This window comes from Spea bombifrons, chromosome 5 (assembly GCF_027358695.1).
Source record: "Spea bombifrons isolate aSpeBom1 chromosome 5, aSpeBom1.2.pri, whole genome shotgun sequence".
In the NCBI taxonomy this organism is placed as follows: Eukaryota; Metazoa; Chordata; class Amphibia; order Anura; family Pelobatidae; genus Spea; species Spea bombifrons.
In genome coordinates this window covers 79,349,646-79,371,098 of record NC_071091.1, presented here as the reverse complement: position 1 = coordinate 79,371,098, position 21,453 = coordinate 79,349,646, and the positions used below count along the sequence as shown (strand labels likewise).

The following is a 21,453-nucleotide window of genomic DNA, read 5'->3' as shown; positions in this document are numbered from 1 at the left end:
TTAATTCCACTGAGAAAACAAGAATTTAAGGGATGAACTTGAGGCATGCAAAACTTCATGTAAGTTTTCCTGATCTTCTTCAAGTAACCAAAACCTACTTTACACCTAATGTTATGTACCCTACTGACAATATAAGTATGCCATATACAAAGTAGTGAGTTCCCCTTCGAATTATTATCGTAATGTCGGTATGTAGGAGCATTGAGAGATCCTCCATGACATGCAGGAGCCATTTGTTGAGAACTGCTGTTTGCCTGTAAAGTGTAACAGACATAGCAGTTTGTCTTAACAATCTATTTATTTCACACAGGCAAGGGACGGCAAAGTTTGTGAGTTTTAAGTGTGCTGTCTGTTTGTTGAATGATAATGCGCAAGGTCGTGGGGGCTTTCCAGAGAACCAAAGGGGGGCCAGAGAAACTACAAACTGCCATCTTGTGCTGCTTGCCTGGCAATTAAATGTACGGTGTTGTGAACTATGCAGCCCACCGATAAAGAATGCATTCTAATGATGCACTTACCTTAAAGAGAAGTTTCAGCTCCAGAGATTCGGTGCACCATCCTCTCTATGGTCCTGTTTCCAAGGCCTTCCAAGCTCTATCATAGAATGCAATGGGAGCTCTTTCTTTGGGTCATGTTAGACCACCTGGAAAGTATAATGCCTGATCCCAGGAGCGGGGGGCTGTCCATGGAAGAGGGGAAACACATGAGGCGGGTCCACGATAAATCCCTCCTTGCAATTGCAAGGAGGAATACATGAAAATGTAACATGCATATCATGGCATCCCTTTAATGTGCGTCCTTGGAAATCTATCTGTTTACAGTGTTTCTCATTAGAAACTGAAAATGGAACACATTGTTTTAAGTTCTCTATTTCTTTCTAACAACATGTAAAAATAAACAGAAATTATGGTCATTCTGCCCCACGGCTATGCATGCTGAATGAATGCAAATGTACCGTATTTGCTCGATTATAAGACAAGGTTTTTTTCAGAGCAAATGCTCTGAAAAATACCCCTCGTCTTATAATCGGGGTCGTCTTCTAATCAGACCTCAAATAGAGGTCTGATTAGGAGACTAAGATCCAGATCCCCCGCACCGCTGCAGGGGACCTGGATCCTCCTGTCGTCGCCCCCCCCCCACACATACACACTTACCGGTGCTTCCGGAGGTGAAGTTGGCAGCGGGGGTTTGTATGCGTCCGTCGCAAATACCTTCCCCGACTGTCAGAGATCAGAGTTTAAGAGTTCCTGATCTCTGACAGCCGGGGAAGGTATTTGCGACGGACGCATACAAACCCCCGCTGCCAACTCCACCTCCTTCCGGCTGCCGCGGAATGAGACGTCAACCCGCTGCCCCGGCAATACAGCAGGAAATTGGAAGCACCGGTAAGTAAGTAAGTGTGTGTGTGTGTGTGTGTGTGTGTGTGTGTGTGTGTGTGTGTAGGGCATTTCTGGAATGCCTTACACCCCTATATGCCACTCTGCCACTTAGGGGGTTAAAAGGCATATTATGGGGCAGAGTGGCATATAGGGAGGTATAAGGCATTTCAGGAGGCAGAGTGGCGTTAAGGGGGCATTTAATAGTGCACTCTGCCTCCTGAAATGCCTTATACCTCCCTATATGCCACTCTGCCCCATAATATGCCTTTTAACCCCCTAAATGCCAGAGTGGCATATAGGGGTATAAGGCATTTCTGGAGGAAGAGTGCTCTATATAATGCCTTTTAACTCCCTTAATGCCACTCTGCCTCCTGGAATGCCTTATACCTCCCTATATGCCACTCTGCCCCATAATATGCATTTTAACCCCCTAAATGCCAGAATGGGATATAGGGGTATAAGGCATTTCTGGAGGAAGAGTGCTCTATATAATGCCTTTTAACTCCCTTAATGCCACTCTGCCTCCTGGAATGCCTTATACCTCCCTATATGCCACTCTGCCCCATAATATGCATTTTAACCCCCTAAATGCCAGAATGGGATATAGGGGTATAAGGCATTTCTGGAGGCAGAGTGGCACATAGGGGGTCAAAAGGCATACCATGGGGCACAGTGGCATATAGAGGGTTAAAAGGCATATCATGGGCCACAGTGCCATATTGGTGTGGCAAGCCTGGGGGCAGATGTGCGTAACTGGGGGACAGGTTGGAAAATACAAGAAATAAAAACAAAAAAAAAATATTTTTCTCAATCATAGCTTTTATTAAAAAAAATAGTTTACATGAATTAACATTTACTGGTAAAACTTTTTTCCTTTAGGGTCGTCTTATATTCAGGCTTTTTCTTTTTTTCCTAAGTTAATATTCAGATTTTGGGGGGTCGTCTTATAATCAGGGTCGTCTTATAATCGAGCAAATACGGTACTTTATAGTGTGTGTGTGTATATAAAATATATAAAGGTTGTAGAGAATAGCGGGGTTAAGATCCTGTGGGAGTTCCAGATCCAGACAGACAAGCAAGTACTGACCAATCAACCTGACATTGTAGTGGTAGACAAGGACCAGAGGACAGCGGTGGTGATAGATGTAGCCATCCCTAGTGACAGCAACATCGGGAAGAGTGTGAGAAGCTGGAGACGTATCAGGGCATGAAAAAAGAACTAGAGAAGATGTGGAGAATGAAGGCCAAAGTGGTCCCAATGGTCTTAGGAGCACTCAGGGCTGTGACTAAGCTGGGAGAGTGGCTCCAACAGATTCCAGGAACAACATCAGAACACTCTGTCCAGAAGAGTGCAGTGCTAGGAACCGCTGCGCAGAACCCTCAACCTCTGGTAGAGGACGTGAGGTTGAGGAAGAGACATAACATCCATAGGGCTGAGAAGGGAAAATTATATATATATATTCCTAGAAAGCTTCATTGCTTTCTTCTTCAAGTAGCTTTTCTCTATTTAAAATAGGGTTAAGGAAGTGAAGTTTCAAGGTGCTTTTAATGATTTTGCCATTTTAGGGAAGTGAAGGAGTTTCATGTCTTCTGGTAATGTGCCGCTGCTATAAATTTACAGAAATATATGATTCTCGAGTATATGGTTCTTCAAACAAAGACAATAGAGGGCCATTGTCAACAGATAAAACCTGAAGGGAGAATTCAATGCGAATCTTATTTTGCGTTCTTAAGCTATTGCTTAAAATTTTACACAGAGTCATGAGAGTAAGAGGTATCCTGTTCCCATCAGAAGGAGTAAGTGTTTGAACAAAGTCCCCAGTTATCATTTTCTGGATATTAACTTTTAAGTTCCTTTAATGTGGTTTGATATGGAAAAGATTGAGCCAAGCTATGAATTGTCCATCTAGAGCAGAGTATCTAGATCCATCTTCCAAGCTTCTCTCGCATGCATAGAAAAGGACTGGCGGTTACTCTTGAAGTGACTGTTTCTGGAAATATGCTATTATATTGTATAGGGTATAATGTAGCCAAATACATCAATGTAGCCAGCGTTTGCTAGACGTAGTCTTACAGAGAAGTCTGAATGCTAAGACAGGCCGAAACAGGCATATTAGAACATGTGAGGCAGGCAGCAACTTGTCCCAAAGTAAATTATGAAGTATTGAGGGTGTACTTCATTTTGGGGTATAAAATGGTGAAATAGCAGGACTAATTCATGGTAGGGCATGATAGCCGAGACAAGCTGAAGGCTCGTTCTGCAGCGACAGTCTAGTTATCACAGTAGGAAGAGTCTAGTGCTTTGCGGTGATGATACTCTCTTGTGTATCTCTGGTGGTTTTGCTAGATCTGTTAATGATAAACCTGCTCGGTGCTTCCACGTTTAACAATCTTATCCTCTTTATTTCAGGATGGCTTGGATGCCATGGTGTATGATTTAGATTTTCCAGCAATGAGGAAAAACAAGAACATAGACAACTTTTTAAACCGCTGTAAGTATTTTCATTCTTGCACATCTAGAAACATGTAAATAGATGCGATTGGCTTATATAGACACAGAGAAATGTTGGGAATCCAGTGTTTCACCTATTTGTATAGGACTTTTTTTTTTTTTTCGTACACATTTTATTTTGCATGTTTCTGACCACTACCCAGAGGGCTCACCCTGCAGTATGTATAGCTTACAGAAGTGAAATGAAAGGCGTTTGTAATGCAGCAAAGTGCATGGTACTGATTGCTAAAGGTGTGGAACATCCTGACCGTCAAATACAGTAAAGATTATTTTCAGGACTGATAAGCTATTACATCTTTATTACACCTTAACCACCAGTGTGTGTATGTGTGTTTGTGTGTGTGTGTGTGTATATATGTATATATATATATATATATATATATATATATATATATATATATATATAATTATAATATATCGGGGCTTCTTTGAAGATTGCACCCTAACATGTGTAACAAGACAGTGTGCCACTGGGCCCAATACCCTACTAAGTCTGATTTGCTATTTTCTATAAACCAAAATCATTTTTCTTCGCATGCTTTATGGCTCATTGGTTTTCACTGTGTTTGTATTTATACTTGTGAACAATCTCATAGGTTTAGATCATAATCCTTACCGGCATCCGCATGGCTGTATTTTGAGATGCCTTTCCTCTGATTCACAGGAGATACGTTTTAACCATACATTGTTATTCTTTGTAAATGGCTATCCTTAGTTGTTCATTCATAAATAGCTAACATGGTGATTTAAACTTCTCCACCCAGCTGCAATTCATTGCTTAGTAGATAAGTGCCATATTGTCTGGACTTGCCTCTCTAAAAGCAACGTGTTTTGGTGGGCAAGGTAATTTGACCCACTTTAACCTTTTCGTATCGTGCATACTAACCTTTCAAATCTTTTCGTCACCTTCTATACGCAATTCATGATGCCCAGTAGCACAGATACTTCTATTCCTCTCAACTCCTGCACCGGTTTACTCCCAAGAGGCCAACCCAGACCTCATCATTTCTCTTTAAGGTGGAATCATTGCCAAAAAAACACAAACAGCCGTTTATACAAAAGGTTCCTGCTGATTCTACCGCTACCACTTTGCTCTAGAATTGCTCTTGAACATACAACAATTTTGGAAACAAAAGGGTTTATGATCCGTGCTTTGAAATCACGGCGAGCCCTTCTATTCTCGATTCCCGATGATCAACTAATTGACTCAAAGAAGCCTTCGTTACGGATGGACTCGGGCTCTTAAGCATTTACAAATCTGCTAAGCGCCAAGTTTCGTGAAGGAATAAAATCCGAGTCCTGACGTTTTATTAGGAACTTGCGTTTCGGTTTAATAGTTGTTCTCTGTTTGGAGAACGCTAGCGTTTTGAACGCTTTCCATGGAATCTCATGCCAGTGCTGACCCTTGTGGATTAAAATAGCTTTTTTTTCATCTATGACCAAATTTGGAGCTGAAATATCTGCCCACTGGGAATTTGTAAATTATTCTAGTTTATAGAGTGACAGGTTTATATAAATAATTCCACTTATTCCCACTGCGTGTTTTAAATTATAATCTACTTTTGAAATATAAAGTACCGGGTAAGGTGCCAGCTTTTCCGTATAATGTTCGGCTCGCTTCGTCATTGTAGTTGTCGTCATTTGTTTTTTGTTTTTTTATTCTTTTTGCAAAACACAAAAAGCCATAACCTAACAACCGTTTTTCTTTTGCAGATAAAGACACGATAAGTAAAATCCGAGATCTGCGCATGAAAGCTGAAGATTATGAAGTAGTAAAGGTTATTGGTAGGGGAGCGTTTGGTGAAGTTCAGCTGGTAGGTGGCTCTGTGCTCTCCTGTCTTGTAAGAGTCAGAATAGGTTTCTTCATTTAAAACAATAAAATTTGTATTAACCCTTTTTTGCCCATCATTTCTAATTACACTGCGTGTATATGAATAGTTTAAAATTTCTGACAAAAATGTTAAATGCTATAACTTTACCCAGCTCATCATCATTCCATTTTATTCATACATTCGACTTGATTCCCAGTATGCCAGCAAGGATGCGGCCCGTCCCAGCAAGCTTTGCTGCACACTTTGAACATAGAACTGGTTTACATTTATAGGTTGATGGGTGGATGGAAGGCTTGATTGAAATATACACGCATTCTGTCTTTATTCTTCTGCTTAACGAGCTATTAGCTACCGCCGCATAGATCCTGCTGCGTCCTTCTAGATACATCCCTAGTCCGAATTAACAATATCCTAATAAATTCGGAGAATAAGTTCTGTGCCGTGTATTGCATGCTGTGTATTGCATGCTGTGTATTGCATGCTGTGTATTGTATGTGTGCGTTAATCCCGGCCTGTGCACTACAATATATATAGTGGAGTGACTTGTTACGCTTATCGGTACATCTGTAATGTCCTCACAGTCCCTGCTGCTATGTTTAAACCATCGCCTTGTATCATAATAGGGGCTGGGATTCTTTCTTTCCGATAATCCGTGTTTATCCTAAATTAAGTGCTTGTTTAAAAGAACTAAACAAAACCGACGCAACCATTCAGTATGGGGAAATGTGTATTTTTTTTGCCTCTTTTGCTGAATGTTTTCTTTTTCACATTTAAGGTAAGGCATAAATCTACAAGGAAGGTCTATGCAATGAAGCTTTTGAGTAAGCTGGAAATGATAAAGCGATCTGACTCTGCGTTCTTCTGGGAAGAAAGGGACATAATGGCATTTGCTAATAGCCCTTGGGTAGTACAGGTAAGATTACTATTGCCCTATATGCCTTATAGTTTGATTTCATTTTGAAATGTGTTTAGGCGTGGCGTCAGATCTGAGTATTCTATCGTATTGAGAAGGCATTGAATAGAAAGCTGGATTGTTGATCCTGGGATTTTTTTTAGAAGGTCTGATGAGGGGAACCTCTACGTAAAACCAGTATGTTTGTTTTTTTTCCCCTCTCAATGCCGCGTGTGTCTGCGGTCCTTACTGGGAGAGGTGTCTCCCTTTTCCCAGGCTTATTCCTCCCTTTTGATTATTTCTCAGTGATTGTGTCAGCCATACTTTGTAAGGGAGGATGAGGAGAAGGGTGAGAACTTCAGGACGGGAAATTGATTAGATAATACTGGTCCTTCCGCTGAGTTCAGCCTCCATCACGTTAACTCATGATTCAAATAGCGCCAAAGCTTCCTGGTCAATAAAAAGCACACGCTGTGGATGGATTTAACTAATTGTATTTATGCTAAAAGGCTGTGATCTTAAAATTCCTGAAGTCTAGTTATATATTATGCAAATAATAGACGTCCTTTGTGTATGTATAGGTATTGAGTAGCGTGATAAAAATATGCTTATCAACTACAGGGTGGGATGAAACTATTATATTATAAGCTTTTAAATAGCTGATATTTGTTAACCATCTGTGAACATTGTATACCCCTTTATGTACATTGCTCATGAACCTCTGATTTAGTCTAACGCTGTGCATTTTGTTTTATCCAGTTATTTTATGCTTTCCAAGACGACCGCTACCTTTACATGGTTATGGAGTATATGCCTGGAGGAGATCTTGTCAATTTAATGAGCAACTACGATGTTCCAGAAAAATGGGCCCGTTTTTATACAGCAGAAGTGGTTTTAGCGCTGGATGCCATTCACTCAATGGGCTTCATTCACAGGTGAGTAGGCGACACATACCTGTTTGAAGATTTCGAGGAGCAGTCAGTGTTACGCCATGGACAGTTCTGACGGCATGGCTACCTGTGTATATGTTGAGGGCAGTGTGTGAAAGGTATATGATGATTATTTAAGGCTTTGTGTGAAATCTGAGCATTATTTCATGTATCAAGAAGGATTAAAGCAGATCAGTCAATGTATGTAATGGTGTATACAAATGTAAAAAATGACTGAGCATTGGTAGCCACTTAATGTGTGCCGTGCGCTTTTTTGAATGTAATATACCAGTTGAAATGTCTCATGGAATAACTTAATGTTGATTTATTTATTTTTTTCCTCCGTAGAGATGTGAAGCCCGATAACATGCTGCTTGATAAATCCGGTCATTTAAAACTTGCTGATTTCGGTACATGTATGAAGATGAATAAGGTATGTTAAATTGTATGTGTAACTGTGTCAAATAGCCAAAATAATGATGCCATTGCAAAATTAGAAGGTCTGATTGTGTCCAGACTAGTGTTCTGTGTAACGTATTTATACTTATTTGTGGATGCTACTCTTCTGTTGGTAATGAAATACTATCTGTTTAAAGTGCTCAAGAGCTCTCTGGTTGGGTAGTTCTTAACCAAATTGGTGTCAACCTTAGATAATGAACTTTTTAAACCACATTTTATTGGGTCTGTTCACTAAATGCAGAGTTGTGCTGCAAGTTTCAATGCCCTCACTTAACTCTATTGATTACGAAGGGCCGACACTCGCAAGTATGTCCAGTTATAAGTGCTCAGCCGGCCCTGTGTAATGCGTAACACAGCGAGTGTGAAGCGTTTTAGAGAATCTCCAATTTAACTATACATTATATAGGGAGAGCCAAGCGCTTTCTGTGGTTTGACTATTCATGATGTATATATTAAGGAGTTGGAGCCACTCTTCTTTTACAAACTCTCAGTTTAGTAAATGAACCCCTTTGTGTAAAGTGACTTCTTACATCCAAAATATTGGTGATGCGGTGTTTGTCACGCACGTTCTGATCGGAAACGTGTAGCGTAGGATATGTTTTCTTTGGTTGCTCTTGGTGAAATACATGACCGTGATTAAAATAGTGCCATCCAATATAATATGGCTGTTTTCATCCTGCAGGAAGGGATGGTACGATGTGACACGGCTGTTGGGACCCCAGACTACATATCTCCCGAGGTGTTAAAGTCGCAAGGAGGTGATGGCTATTATGGGAGAGAATGTGACTGGTGGTCCGTCGGAGTCTTTTTATATGAGATGCTGGTTGGTGAGTAAATAACCCCTCTACTGAAACCCGCTGTCTGCGGTATGGTGAAAGGGTAGGTTCTGATATGGCTGTATTCACCACATTATCATCTCACGCTCATATTTCTGATCCTATCAAGCCAACCTGTATAAGGTGAGGAGATGTTTGTTCGTGTGGATCCACAAATGGCTGAATAAGAATAATACAAAAAGAATTTATTTTTGTCAGTACTTGTAATTTCATACGAGTAATGTACACACGCGGCAGCATTCTCATTAAAGTTAATAGCTGTGGCTGCTGCGTACTTGTTAAGCAGAAGCCAATCTCGCATGTGTTAACCAGGCTGGCACCGTTGGCTGCTGCTCCGCTATAAAGTATGTAAGTTGACTGCTATAGACTTCTGTAGGAGAAATTTTACCTATGTGGAATACTATTCACATAAAAATAGCATTGCATACAGCTCCTTTATCTGCTGAATAGATAGGCACTAATGTTATTCTTTTCCCGGTGTGGCATGCGGTGTGCCGGACATTGTGTGTTTCTCGCCAGCTCGATAGAATATGTACGTCCAAGTTTTAGCAACTCTGGACAAAAAGTTATTTTAATACAGATCATAAGGGAAATTACGTTTTCTACTTTTCTGTAAAATGTGAATATGATTATATATAAATATATAGCATATATCGTGATTATTCGCGTATAAGTTAAAATTCCCTTTTAAGGTCTTGCGTTATTGGTATTGGCCATAGGATCACTCATTAGTTTTCTCAGTTTCTTGCTTATGCTTCCACAAGAAATATGTCACTTTTCTAGCCTTTTAAATGTATTTGAGACACACAAGACTTATTGAGAGCAGCTATAGTTTGTCAAATGCACATAACGTCTGCGTTTAGTTTATGCACTCAGTATTATTTAATCTGGTTTGTTTCATACACGATAAATGTACCTCTCCATAAACTCTTAGGATTTTTATTTTTTCTTGCATTTTTCTTCCTCCTGCATCTGGAAACTTTTAATGTCCTTTTCGTGATGTGTGATCATATGGCAATGAGTGATTGTCCCGCCGAGTCCCATTTGTTCTCCTTCAATCTTCTAGGAGATACACCCTTTTATGCGGATTCCTTGGTTGGAACATACAGCAAAATCATGAACCATAAGAACTCGCTCACGTTTCCTGAAGACAGTGATATCTCCAAAGAAGCGAAGAACTTGATCTGCGCATTCCTCACCGACAGGTAAGAAATATCTTACATCTGAGAATGCTAAAGCAGCAAAAAGCAAAGACTCCTAGCCATGTGCTAGCGATCGTTGACAGTCTGGACCTGATATGTTTGCTCTTGCAGCTCCTCAACTGTCTAAGCTTTTGTGTGTGTGCTGTGAAAGTAAGGAGATTGATCTAGAATAGCTTTCCTCTCACTAAAATTAAATGTTCTAGCCTACAAATATATATTCTCCATCACCCTATCACAATATTTATACATATATCTTGATTAAATTCTAACATTACATATTTAAATGCACATACTTTCTATAATTATATTGCCTATAAATTTAAAATGAAGTCCGACCGTATTAACAAAAGCTGGAAAAACAAATTCTTACTCAATTAGGATTTTTTTGCTTGGCGTTATTTTGGAAACTCCACAGTTTTGATCGTGGAGCGGGTTTTACACACAGCAAAGAAAGTATGATACTTTTACCCCAATATATACACTTCTGTACTCCTGATCTGTTTGGCCTTAATTTACACAACAATCCGAATTTGTGTAATTTTTGTGTAACTCTCCCAGATTAAAAATGGTGTCATGCAACATGTGGAGCAACTTTGCTGGCTTTGAGCTATCATTAGACAGCAAACAAGAAAGAGCGGATACCAAGGGTATCCCTGGTTTAGCCCAATCTGATAGGTTAAAACGGCACTAGAAGAAAGATCACAGTGTTGGCATCCATGCATTTAATGTGTATAGGGGCAGACAGGGTAAAGTGTCCAAAAGTTAATGAGGCTTGGCCGTCTCTGCAGAGCCTGGCTAGTGGATTTAAGCTTTCTATTTACTGTATCTAGAAAGAGTTTAAACAGCTGGCGAGCAAACTAATTCCCATGGTGAATCCGATGATTGAAATGCATTTTTCTATCTAGGGAAGTTCGACTTGGCCGAAACGGGGTGGAGGAAATTAAACGACATCTCTTCTTCAAAAATGATCAGTGGGCGTGGGAGACTCTGCGAGATAGTAAGTGCTTTGTGCGTGCCGGCAGACATCTGTATTCATAGGGAGCGGCCTGGCCTGAGATCTAATGGATTCGCTAGTCTAACAATAAGTGTGTCAGAATATTACTTTTACTTTGTTGGATTGTTTTCTATGACATTGATTTGTCTGTGAGGCATTATCAAGAAAAATGAGTCTTGTCTGTCATCAGATTCTATGTTTTGATGTCATTGTAGATCTGTATTTAAAGGATCTACTTTCATTTCCATTAGTAACCTTGTGAAACTCAACTCTTTAATTTTATTTAAATTGTGTTTAGCTGTAGCTCCTGTTGTCCCTGATCTAACCAGTGACATTGACACAAGCAATTTTGATGACCTGGAGGAAGATAAAGCAGATGAGGAAACTTTTCCGATTCCCAAAGCGTTTGTTGGCAACCAACTACCTTTTGTAGGATTCACTTATTACAGTAACAGGCAGTAAGTAGGCTCCGAGCCATGTATCAAGTCTGTTGCAAACCGGGTATGTTGAAGCTGACGACAGATATAAAACCTTTTTTGATCTGATTATGTCGCAGGTATTTATCTGACTCCGCTGCAAGTACGGATGACAACAGGAGCAGCTCCAATGTGGATAAAAACCTGGTATGTGACATGTTTGCCCTGTGCTTTATTAACCTTCCATGCATCACTTGGATGTGTAATAAATTGTTGCTTTTTCAGTCTTGTGTAATAAACCTTAATGTGATATGTAGAAAATGTAGGCTTAATTCCTGAGCGTATTCGTTGTCCCAACTTACTCGCAGCATATCTTTTGTGAATAAACCCTGCCTTATGACCATTGCATTGCCTTACTCTGGAGATACACTAGACTACTTATGCATCTTGCGTAAGTGACCTGTAAAAGCTGATCAAAGCAGCATATGTATGTTTTTAAATCTAGAATTGTATTTTTTACGCCCCAAAAATATTGGTTAAAAAAATGGTGTTTTTCCAGGTGGAAAATCTTCAGAAGAATATCTATCAACTTGAAGAGCAACTGCATAATGAAATGCAATTAAAAGATGAGATGGAGCAAAAGTTCAGGTAGACTGCTGTACGCTACGTGTTGCGCTTACGGCTCGCCCTTAATTTATCGAACGTGTCGGCACATGTAATGGTAACCTTCTGCTGCTGGCCCGATTCGGCTATAAAATTGCCATGTGCTTAATTTATACGTATGAAGCATATTTTATAGTACTTGCCATTTTAGAAATGTTCCTGGCAACATACACCCTTTTTTATTAACACGGGATAATTGGTGAATGATGTAAGGAAGAAAGCTGCATTGCTGGGTTTTCTCTGCCGTTGGCGAAACGTCTCCTTTGTGCCGAGCCCATGGCTCTAATACTATGTTTCTGTGAAACGGCGGGCCGGATGGGGTCTCGTCTAGGTCTTGGTTGTTGAGATTGCTTTTACAAGCTATGGTTTTGTAAGGGTTGATTGTTCTAACAAATCAATGTTTCTGTTTCTTTATCTTTTTAAAGAATGTCCAACATCAAGCTAGACAAAATAATGAAGGAGCTGGATGAAGAGGTATGCATTTCTTGTATGCATATATTTTTAATAGATATTGGATAGATATGTATACATGTAGTGTTCGGGATCCACTGCATTGGGGGGAATACGTCCTTAAATGATTCATTGGGATGAGAGAAATAGTCCACCTACTGTTGCCAGCCCCTCCTGTGTTTACATCTGATTTATTTATTTTATTTCCAATGTCTTCATAATGCTCGGGCTCGCGATCGTTAATTGATAGCTAGTTTGCCTGTTTGTTTTTCTTCCCTTGCAGAGTTTCTTTGTGGGGCATCGTGTGGGTGTGCTTAATACTTGGGATGTACAACAATAATATTGGTCTCTTCTAGTCTTGACATGCTTGTTTCCCCCATTTGTTTGTTATAGTCACATATCGGTGTATTTTTTGACGGTTTAGTTTCACGCGAGTAATGGTTTTTATTAGAACAATATTTACATGTACTTGATTGCATTCCTTTTCTTTAACCCTGCAATCATCAGAGGCGTTTTCCTTGTCTGTTGTGCAGTATAGTCACTAAGTGCCATTAGAAGTATTCTGCATTCCCTTTTTCTGCTAGAATGTACTTCTTTCTTGCTCGCGCTGCTATATGTGGGCTGGAAAAGAACCTTTTTTTTTTTTTTTACCCTGCGTCTTTTTTTTTTTTTTTTGCCTGAAAAAATGGCAGCGGGTTATATATTTTTTTTTTCCACTCCAGCACCTGAAAAAAATGCTAATTGTAGCTAAAAATAATTTGTTGCATAAGGCATAATCACTTCACGGTTTGTGATTTTTAGGGAAATCAAAGAAAAAACTTGGAATCGCTTGTGTCTCAAATTGAAAAGGAAAAAATGATGCTGCAGCACAGAATGAATGAATACCAAAGAAAGGCAGAGCAGGAGAGCGAAAAGCGCAGGAATGTGGAAAATGAAGGCAAGCCACCAATTAATCAGGGTTAAAATGTTCGAAGGAATGTCTTTAGTATCGAACCTAATTCTTCGTATTGTGGAATGTGTTTCCGGGCTTCTGACAGGAGTGAAGGTGATATGCCTTTTGTGTAAGCACATGTGGCCTTGATTATAGGTAAAAGGATCAGAGTTCAAGCAATCCTGTTAATCTTTGTGCAATAAAGATTGGATTTTAGGTTATGCTACATTTAACCCTACGAATGCCACAAGGAAGTTGATCGATGTACTCCTCTGGCAGTTGGAGGATTAACAGCGCCACTTAAGTAATATGGCCACGTAATAATTGGTGAAAAATTAGTAAAATGCCCATGTCATACAGACACTGTTTTGCTCTATTGATTGATAATTACTTTTGGCAACAGGTCTGCTTCTCATAAGTGTGACTCTCTGTGTCTGTATTAGACCGTCTCTTTCACGGTCTCTTGCTACGAGTAACCGTTTGAAGTAGATGTTGGGGGGCCCGCCAGACAAAAGAACCCAAAACGTCAGGGGCCAGATCTAAAAACGGCCTCTTTGGATTTGCCAAGTGTGATCCAGTCTGTACGCGCACTTGTAATATCCATTCCTCTTTTCTACCTTGTCGTCTTTCACAGTATCTACGTTAAAGGACCAGTTAGAAGACTTAAAGAAAATAAGCCAGAATTCACACGTCACAAATGAAAAAATAACACAACTACAGAAGCAAGTAAGTTTTTCAGCGATGAGGATATTTATTGCTTAGCTAAAATAGATACGTTGGCAGAGCCTGTGTTTAGCGCACAAATAATGCCGGTCATGTATTGTGCTGTAAAGCAATGCAATAACTGCTTATTTACATTTGGCTAAATTATATGTTTTGTCTTGAAGTTGGAAGAGGCAAACGATTTGCTGAGGACAGAGTCTGACACAGCTGCACGCTTAAGAAAAAGTCAAAGTGAATTGAGCAAGACGGTGAGCCAGCTAGAAGCGCTGAACCGCGAGCTGCAGGAGAGATGCAGACTGTTGGAAAGCAGCAAGTTACAGGTGGAGAAGGAGTTGTTCCAGCTCCAGGCAGCCTTGGATTCAGAGAGAAGGGACAGGAGTCAAGGGTCTGAAATGATTGGCGATCTACAAGGTACAGCTCGTTTCAGCCTCAACTGAAACATGAATCTAATATACCATTGTAGCGAGCAGTAGCATAATAAGTTTAATTGTGAAAAAACAGCCATGTCAGTTTCTCACTTTGGGGGGAAAAAAGTCCATTGCCCCCCCCATGTGCGTGTAAAACTCTACTAGACCATAGCCTACTTGTCTACCATGCTGGTGGCTTGGCAGCAGTGCCTGGTTAAGTCCTGAATGCAGCATATGAAAGCATACTTCCAATACCTGTGCCCATAGACACAGGTGAACGTTTAACAGATGATGGCATCTAGTCGCTTGATAAGCAAAAAAAATTAAACTTTGTAATTTTGCCTCTTATGCATCTGAGAGTTTACCTTACACTGGGTTTTTCTTTTTACTATCAAACAGCTCGAATGACATCTTTACAAGAGGAGTTGAAACATCTCAAAAACAATCTTGAAAGGGTGGAAGCAGAAAGGAAACAAGCCCAAGATCACCTCAACCACTCTGAAAAGGTATGGTGTGGTTATTGTAACTCATTTAATATGAGAGAATCGGTATGAATAATTTTGCAAGATGCTGTATGCATGTGTTCTGCGGGCAGAGCATTTCATTACAGTGGTTGCTTGCTACACCACGGAAGGCATACTGAATGTAGAACATGGCGTTTATCAGACTGTATTTTGCTCTCCATATTCCTGAAACAGCGGCAAATCAATGTCATGACACTTCTTTACGTGGAAGGAACGGGTGAAATTGCATAAACTGCTTTCCTTTCCAAACCCAACATATATACTAGAGTAAGGACACTTCTTGAAATAGTTCTAGAATAAGGTGGGGAGGTTCCAAGATTGAAAAGGGAACAGGATTTTTTTTTAAAGTCTACTTAACTTTTCTATTTTCCACCCCTTCCATGTCTCAATATATTGAACAAGTTGGTATCCATTGGTAATTTGTTATACTCGCGTAGATATAACACATTTATATAGGGGTTCTAGACCGTGTATTCAGGTGTTTTTTTTTATAATGTAGTGGAGCTATACTGTACCTTAAAGCAGAACACTGCTGCATACATAGAACTTGTAACTTTACAGAAATGTTGAAAAAAAATCACATTAAAGTGGCGGATCCTGCTGTGTGCTTTTTATGCAGCAGTTATGTGGCATGTTTCGACCATGTAGGCTTCAGTGTCCTGATGAGTCTAGTACTACAGATTGGAAGATGCCAATTAAATGTTTTACTTTTTTGAACAGGAAAAAAATAATTTAGAAATAGACTTAAACTACAAACTGAAGACATTGCAGCAGCGACTGGAGCAGGAGATCAATGAGCATAAGGTGACAAAGGCTCGGCTTAGTGACAAACACCAGACATTTGAAGAGGAAAAGTCAGTTGCTATGTGTGGTACGTCTTTTTTGTTTCTTTTTCTTAACACGCTCAAGCCAATAAACTGCAGTGTTTCTACTTTGCTTGAAAGAACGATCCTTAATATCGTGCACTACATATGGGGTTATGGCGTGTCGACACCCAGGGAGGGCTGGCAACTTAACGTTCAGCCATATGACCCAGTAATATAAGCACCAAGATTTTGGTATGTTACCTACATCCACATTTGCAAGAAAGGTTTGGGCTACCTAACATTTACAAATACTAATATGTTAGAAATTCTATTGGGGGGGCATCTCGCTCCAAAGCAAACTTCTAGCTGTCTTGATAAAGCAAATGTCTCCTTCTGTTTATTATGAACTAGTGCTCTGCTCTAGCATTTATCTCTCCCCAATTCTGCCCTTTTCTAATTCACAAATAAACAACCTCTGTTTTATGTTTTTTTTTATATATTTGATACTGTGATATACTTTAGAATTTTAACAAATTAACATTTTTCCATTGTTCGGATATCTGTCATTTTAGAGATGGAAATGAAAGTGAAGGCAGAAAGAGCAGCGAAGGAGAAAGCAGAGAACCGGAGAGTGGAGATAGAGAAGCAGTGCTCAATGCTAGATTTTGACCTCAAACAGTCTCGTCAGAAAATAGAGCACCTTAATCAGCAGAAGGAGAGGCTGGAAGAGGAGGTAAGAATTAACCTCCATTCTTAGATCTGTATTAGAGAAACATTTCTAAGCATCTAGATGCGTTTTCTTGGATAAAATCCCTACTTGTGGCTGGCTTTGCCCTTTGCTGATGTGAAAACGGCATTAGCATGATGGCATTAGCAGGGGTCAGGGGCTGTTTAGAAAGCTATAGGTATAGGTAATAGATCTTCTAGCAATGGGCTTTTGTTTGTTTTCTTTGGCAAATTTGTGAGGTTCACCACAGGCCTGGACTGGGAATTAAAACCAGAGATAATAGAATACCAGGTTTATACATGGCGCCATTTTTAGGACACACTGCACACGTCAGGTTCTGGACCCAATATTTTTGTTTAAAATAGGGCCATAGTCCTAAATATGATGCATATAAAAACACATAAAACATTTTTTTTCATTCATACAATTTAACGTGGGCAAACTAGAAACCACAGTGCCCCAGTGTGAAAATTGCCCCAGGTCCCTAACTTCACAAGCGACATGTCCCACGGTGCCAGCTTTGCCACCCCAAACAGCCTCCCTATGCCACCTTTGCCTGTCCAAACACTTATACGTTCATTCTAACACACACAAACACCTACACAAGTACACATACACATTTATGCTCACATGCACACACATGCATACTTACATACTTTCTCTCGCACCCCCTTACCTCAACCACGGTCTGCCAGTCTGTTCTTGCTTCGTGCATCTGCCAGTTAGTGTTGACATCACATCCGGTACAGCACTGACTGGCATACGCAGGATGGGAGTGATCGACTTTGCTCCTGCAGCGTCGTGGCGGCCACATATATAATTAGGTGACCGGCCCAGGGGAGGTGGCCTGCCGGGAAATCTCGCGGAAGGCCAGTCTGGCCCTGAATAACCAGTCCATTAAATGTTCTGCAGCAGTGACCATGTTTGTCTATAACATATTGTGTAGCCAAGTGTTTTGTTCTGAATAGAAATGTTATGGCACTAAGACTAATCCTAATTATATACCATAATACAGTAAAACATAAGAGTGACATAAATTCATAGCACAGCCTCTGGTTAAGAAGTTGATCCATCCTCACAAACCGCTAAGTAGTATGTTGACATAATTCTGTTAAGGTATGTTTCATCGTGCTTATTGCCATAGTGGGTATAAATTATAGTATTTAGAATTCTGATATGGGTTGACTGACTTTCAAATTGAGGCATTACAAGCACAATTCTTGGATTTTTAGAATTGCTTTTGGCAAACTTTACCCTTAAGCCCTTAGACTTTTTTCTGAGGCTTTTCTCGTGCTGAGGAAGTAGTAGTAGTAGTAGTAAATTTATATAGAAGTATCATCGTTATGGGCAATCCCAAAATTCTCCCAAAGCCTTCGATGTTTTGCACCAAATTACTTTATTGGATTGGGATATTAGGAATATTATACAGCATTTTTATATAATTGTATTTAAATATATGGGCTATTCCTTTAGACACGCTTTCATTTTTTAAACGTATTACTCTCTAGATTGTAAGCTCATTGGAGCAGGGCCCTTCTCATCTGTTTCTGAATGCCATTTTGTTATATAGCAATCATGTCCTGTCTACCTTTTGTACCTCGCTATCTGAAACGATACATAAGAATAGTATTATCATTTATCAATGTATCGTCCCCTATCCCTTCACACATGGTGAGCAGAACATACCTAATTCTTTGTGTATATACTATGCTTTCTAGGTTAAACAGCTAACACTGCAGTTGGAGCAAGAGACGAAGAGGAGGCACATGACGCAGAATGAACTGAAGGTGCAAGCGTTTGAAGCAGACAACCTGAAAGGATCAGAGAAGCATTTAAAGCAAGAGATAAATACGTTGTTGGAAGCGAAGAGATTGCTAGAGTTTGAACTGGTTCAACTAACCAAGTAAGCATTCATTAATGTCCGAGCACTGCGGATGATAGACTCTCGGGTACCAAACATTGTTACTAGTGTTGTGAAACCTAAGCCATGAGGAATGTAACTTTCCCCTTTTCTCCATGCTGTCCGTCTGATATGAACTTGGCAATTTCAGCTGCCAATTACATGTTTTTCCTTGGTACTCTATTTTGACAGCTGGTGACATAAAGTCTGGGAGAGAGCGGGGTAATTTACTTAATGAGTGGCATTCTTGGCTTGTTCTTTAATATGTTCTTAGCCAGTAAAGGAGTAAAATGATATTGCTGTGCTAGGTTGGGCCACACCAAAACACTTCTTTCTCCTACGTTGTCAATTATTGTATTGCACCAGGTTTTGCTGAATATGTTGCGCTTTTTTTTATATGAATTAGTTCATTACAAGGTCAATATTAGACCCACTACTAGTAATTCTGTCATAATGCAGTGCTTCCCATTCAGAACTTTAAATATGGATTTAGGTGAACATACTATTAAATCAATGCATCCTTGAGCTTTGTAGAAGGTCTGACCAAAAACTTTCCATGTGGCTTCTCTTGTCTCGCTTTTGTTTGGAGGACGCTGTGGGAACTTTAAAGCTTTGCAAAACAGGATAAAAGTTTGGCTCTTCTAATTAGTTTATAGTACTTGCTGCCTGGATTAGGCACTGCATGAAGCGGTCATTAACACATTCTTAGGATATCCTATTATCATTGCAATCAGAAAAATGACTATTACAACCGTTCCCTGTGTGCTTGTAACTTTCTGTTACAAAAAAATGTATATATTCTAATAAATAGTAAATCCAGCGGTATTGATGACATAATGCACGGTATGTCCTTACAACCAAACCGCAAATCGCAAAACAATGCCAGTAAAAATGGCTCAAAAGATGTAATGCCTGAAAATTTTCCTCTAAGGCATGACACTGATTATCAGTGTATTTTAATTTGAAGGTAAGTGGGTGTTTTGCTGTTAATGTAGCTTTAATAAGCCGTTACTGCGCTCTTCCGTTTGAAAATAATACGACGACCACCTGTGTTACCTAGTCACCCAAGTCTGTCTTATTATAGAGATTCTTGTACGATTTCATAATTTAGAGACAAGTGCCTCTGTGGCAGTCTGACCATCTTTGTCCTTTTACCAGGCAATACAGAGGTAATGAAGGTCAGATGAGGGAACTCCAAGATCAACTTGAAGCTGAACAGTATTTCTCTGTAAGTATATCTATTTTCGCAAACTAAAATAGTTTTGTAACCAAACTAAACCATTGGCAAATAACATACATATACATTTTCCAAGTACTCCTTTAATCTTGATACATGGCATCCATATCTGGCACCACAAAACTCTTTATACTCCAGCATGCTTACCAGGCAACCCAATGAAGGCATATGTGGACCCATTTTTACCCATTTCACATGAAGCCCTGTTAGTGTTGCTGCCAAGGTAGAAATACCACCACGAATCATAATAGATCCTGGCAGAATATGGCAAAATGTTGTTTGGCCTAGTCGGGTTTCCAACAGATAAGAACACATTTTGTACATCAAATGAATTACTTTTTGTAAGCCCCATGGCTTTAAAAATACACAGTTTAATAATAAAACACATTTTCATTCTTGTTGTACAGACCCTTTACAAAACTCAGGTTAAAGAACTGAAAGAGGAAGTGGAAGAGAAAACCAAGCAAAACCAAGAACTTGACAAAAAACTGCATGAAGTTCTCGGTGACAAGTATGTTTCTAGATCTTCTTTGAAGGTCTTTAGGCCGTGGGACAGATGTTTTTCCTCACTAAGAGAGACTAATTAAAAGAATAATCGATTTATATTTCCAATAATGAAATATTGGCTTTTATCTTTAAGAATATTGAAATGATGAGCGCATTGTACCACGCACAACATTTCTTATTGGTGTATTTCGATCTTTTAGACGGACACCTTCATAGAGTATGTAGGCAATTTCTTGTTTTGTACGTAATATGCACATCATATAATCATATGCATGATTGTTTGACTCCATCATATGGGATATAAATAAACGGTGCTTTAAAATGTAAATGAATGAGATTGCGATGTTGCGAAGTACAGTGAATGCCATCTGTCTTGCAGAGAGGCTCTGGCTGCCCAGTTGGATCTGGCTGTTACTAAAGCGGAATCGGAACAGCTTGCCCGGGCGCTCCTGGAAGAGCAGTGTTTTGAGCTGTCTCAAGAGAATAAAAAACTGTCTTCAAGAAGCAGGCATGATTTCGTGGAGAAGGACCAAACGATACGCAAGGTGTGAACTCTTTAGACACTGCTTTCTTGTGTTGGGTAATTAAGAATAATTAAAGGAAATGGGTCCTGAACCGCAGAAGTTGGGAACCATTCACGTTAACACTGATTTAGTTCTCTACAAAGGATTAAGTAGTAGCAGGTACTGTCGACGAGAATAGAAAATACATTTGAATAACCCCTTAGGATCGTTCTAAATGCTTCATTGTTGTAACCTCCGCTCGCAGAGTTCATGTTTCCTGCCATTGTGAAGCACGACTTGCTATTGTTTATAACCGTAATGTGTTCCAGGCTGCGCCACCCAAGCCTCAGAGGTTCCTATTTAGAAACCTATAATCCAGTATAATAATGGTGCCTACTGGTATGCTTGTAGCACACAGCACGAGCTGCTATAGTGTTTAAACATATCTGCAACTGTTGTATTGTAACACAGAACTCCAGGCCACTAATTGCACTCCCTCTATGGATTGCAATGAATTTTAAAATCACAAGGTTTATTATTCCACTATTTTGTTCATTTTGGCAGCTCTTACAGAAGGCATATTTAAGATTAACTTGTATATAACATTGTATGACTACTTTATTT

The 21,453-nt window shown here is 39.7% G+C and overlaps 1 protein-coding gene across 1 annotated transcript in view; it reads left to right on the top strand.

Annotated features, from left to right (window-relative positions):
• ROCK1 (Rho associated coiled-coil containing protein kinase 1) overlaps window positions 1-21,453 on the top strand; it is a 47,650-nt gene that overhangs the window by 18,309 nt on the left and 7,888 nt on the right. Inside the window, exons 2-23 of the mRNA XM_053467062.1 lie at window positions 3,790-3,871; window positions 5,605-5,705; window positions 6,499-6,636; window positions 7,375-7,550; window positions 7,893-7,977; window positions 8,686-8,830; window positions 9,906-10,044; window positions 10,947-11,038; window positions 11,334-11,493; window positions 11,592-11,658; window positions 12,011-12,099; window positions 12,540-12,588; window positions 13,366-13,501; window positions 14,130-14,221; window positions 14,383-14,629; window positions 15,025-15,131; window positions 15,870-16,020; window positions 16,528-16,688; window positions 18,401-18,585; window positions 19,741-19,810; window positions 20,227-20,330; window positions 20,706-20,871. Coding sequence (XP_053323037.1) covers window positions 3,790-3,871; window positions 5,605-5,705; window positions 6,499-6,636; window positions 7,375-7,550; window positions 7,893-7,977; window positions 8,686-8,830; window positions 9,906-10,044; window positions 10,947-11,038; window positions 11,334-11,493; window positions 11,592-11,658; window positions 12,011-12,099; window positions 12,540-12,588; window positions 13,366-13,501; window positions 14,130-14,221; window positions 14,383-14,629; window positions 15,025-15,131; window positions 15,870-16,020; window positions 16,528-16,688; window positions 18,401-18,585; window positions 19,741-19,810; window positions 20,227-20,330; window positions 20,706-20,871 — 2,742 coding nt within the window. The remainder of the gene's footprint in view (window positions 1-3,789; window positions 3,872-5,604; window positions 5,706-6,498; window positions 6,637-7,374; window positions 7,551-7,892; window positions 7,978-8,685; window positions 8,831-9,905; window positions 10,045-10,946; window positions 11,039-11,333; window positions 11,494-11,591; window positions 11,659-12,010; window positions 12,100-12,539; window positions 12,589-13,365; window positions 13,502-14,129; window positions 14,222-14,382; window positions 14,630-15,024; window positions 15,132-15,869; window positions 16,021-16,527; window positions 16,689-18,400; window positions 18,586-19,740; window positions 19,811-20,226; window positions 20,331-20,705; window positions 20,872-21,453) is intronic.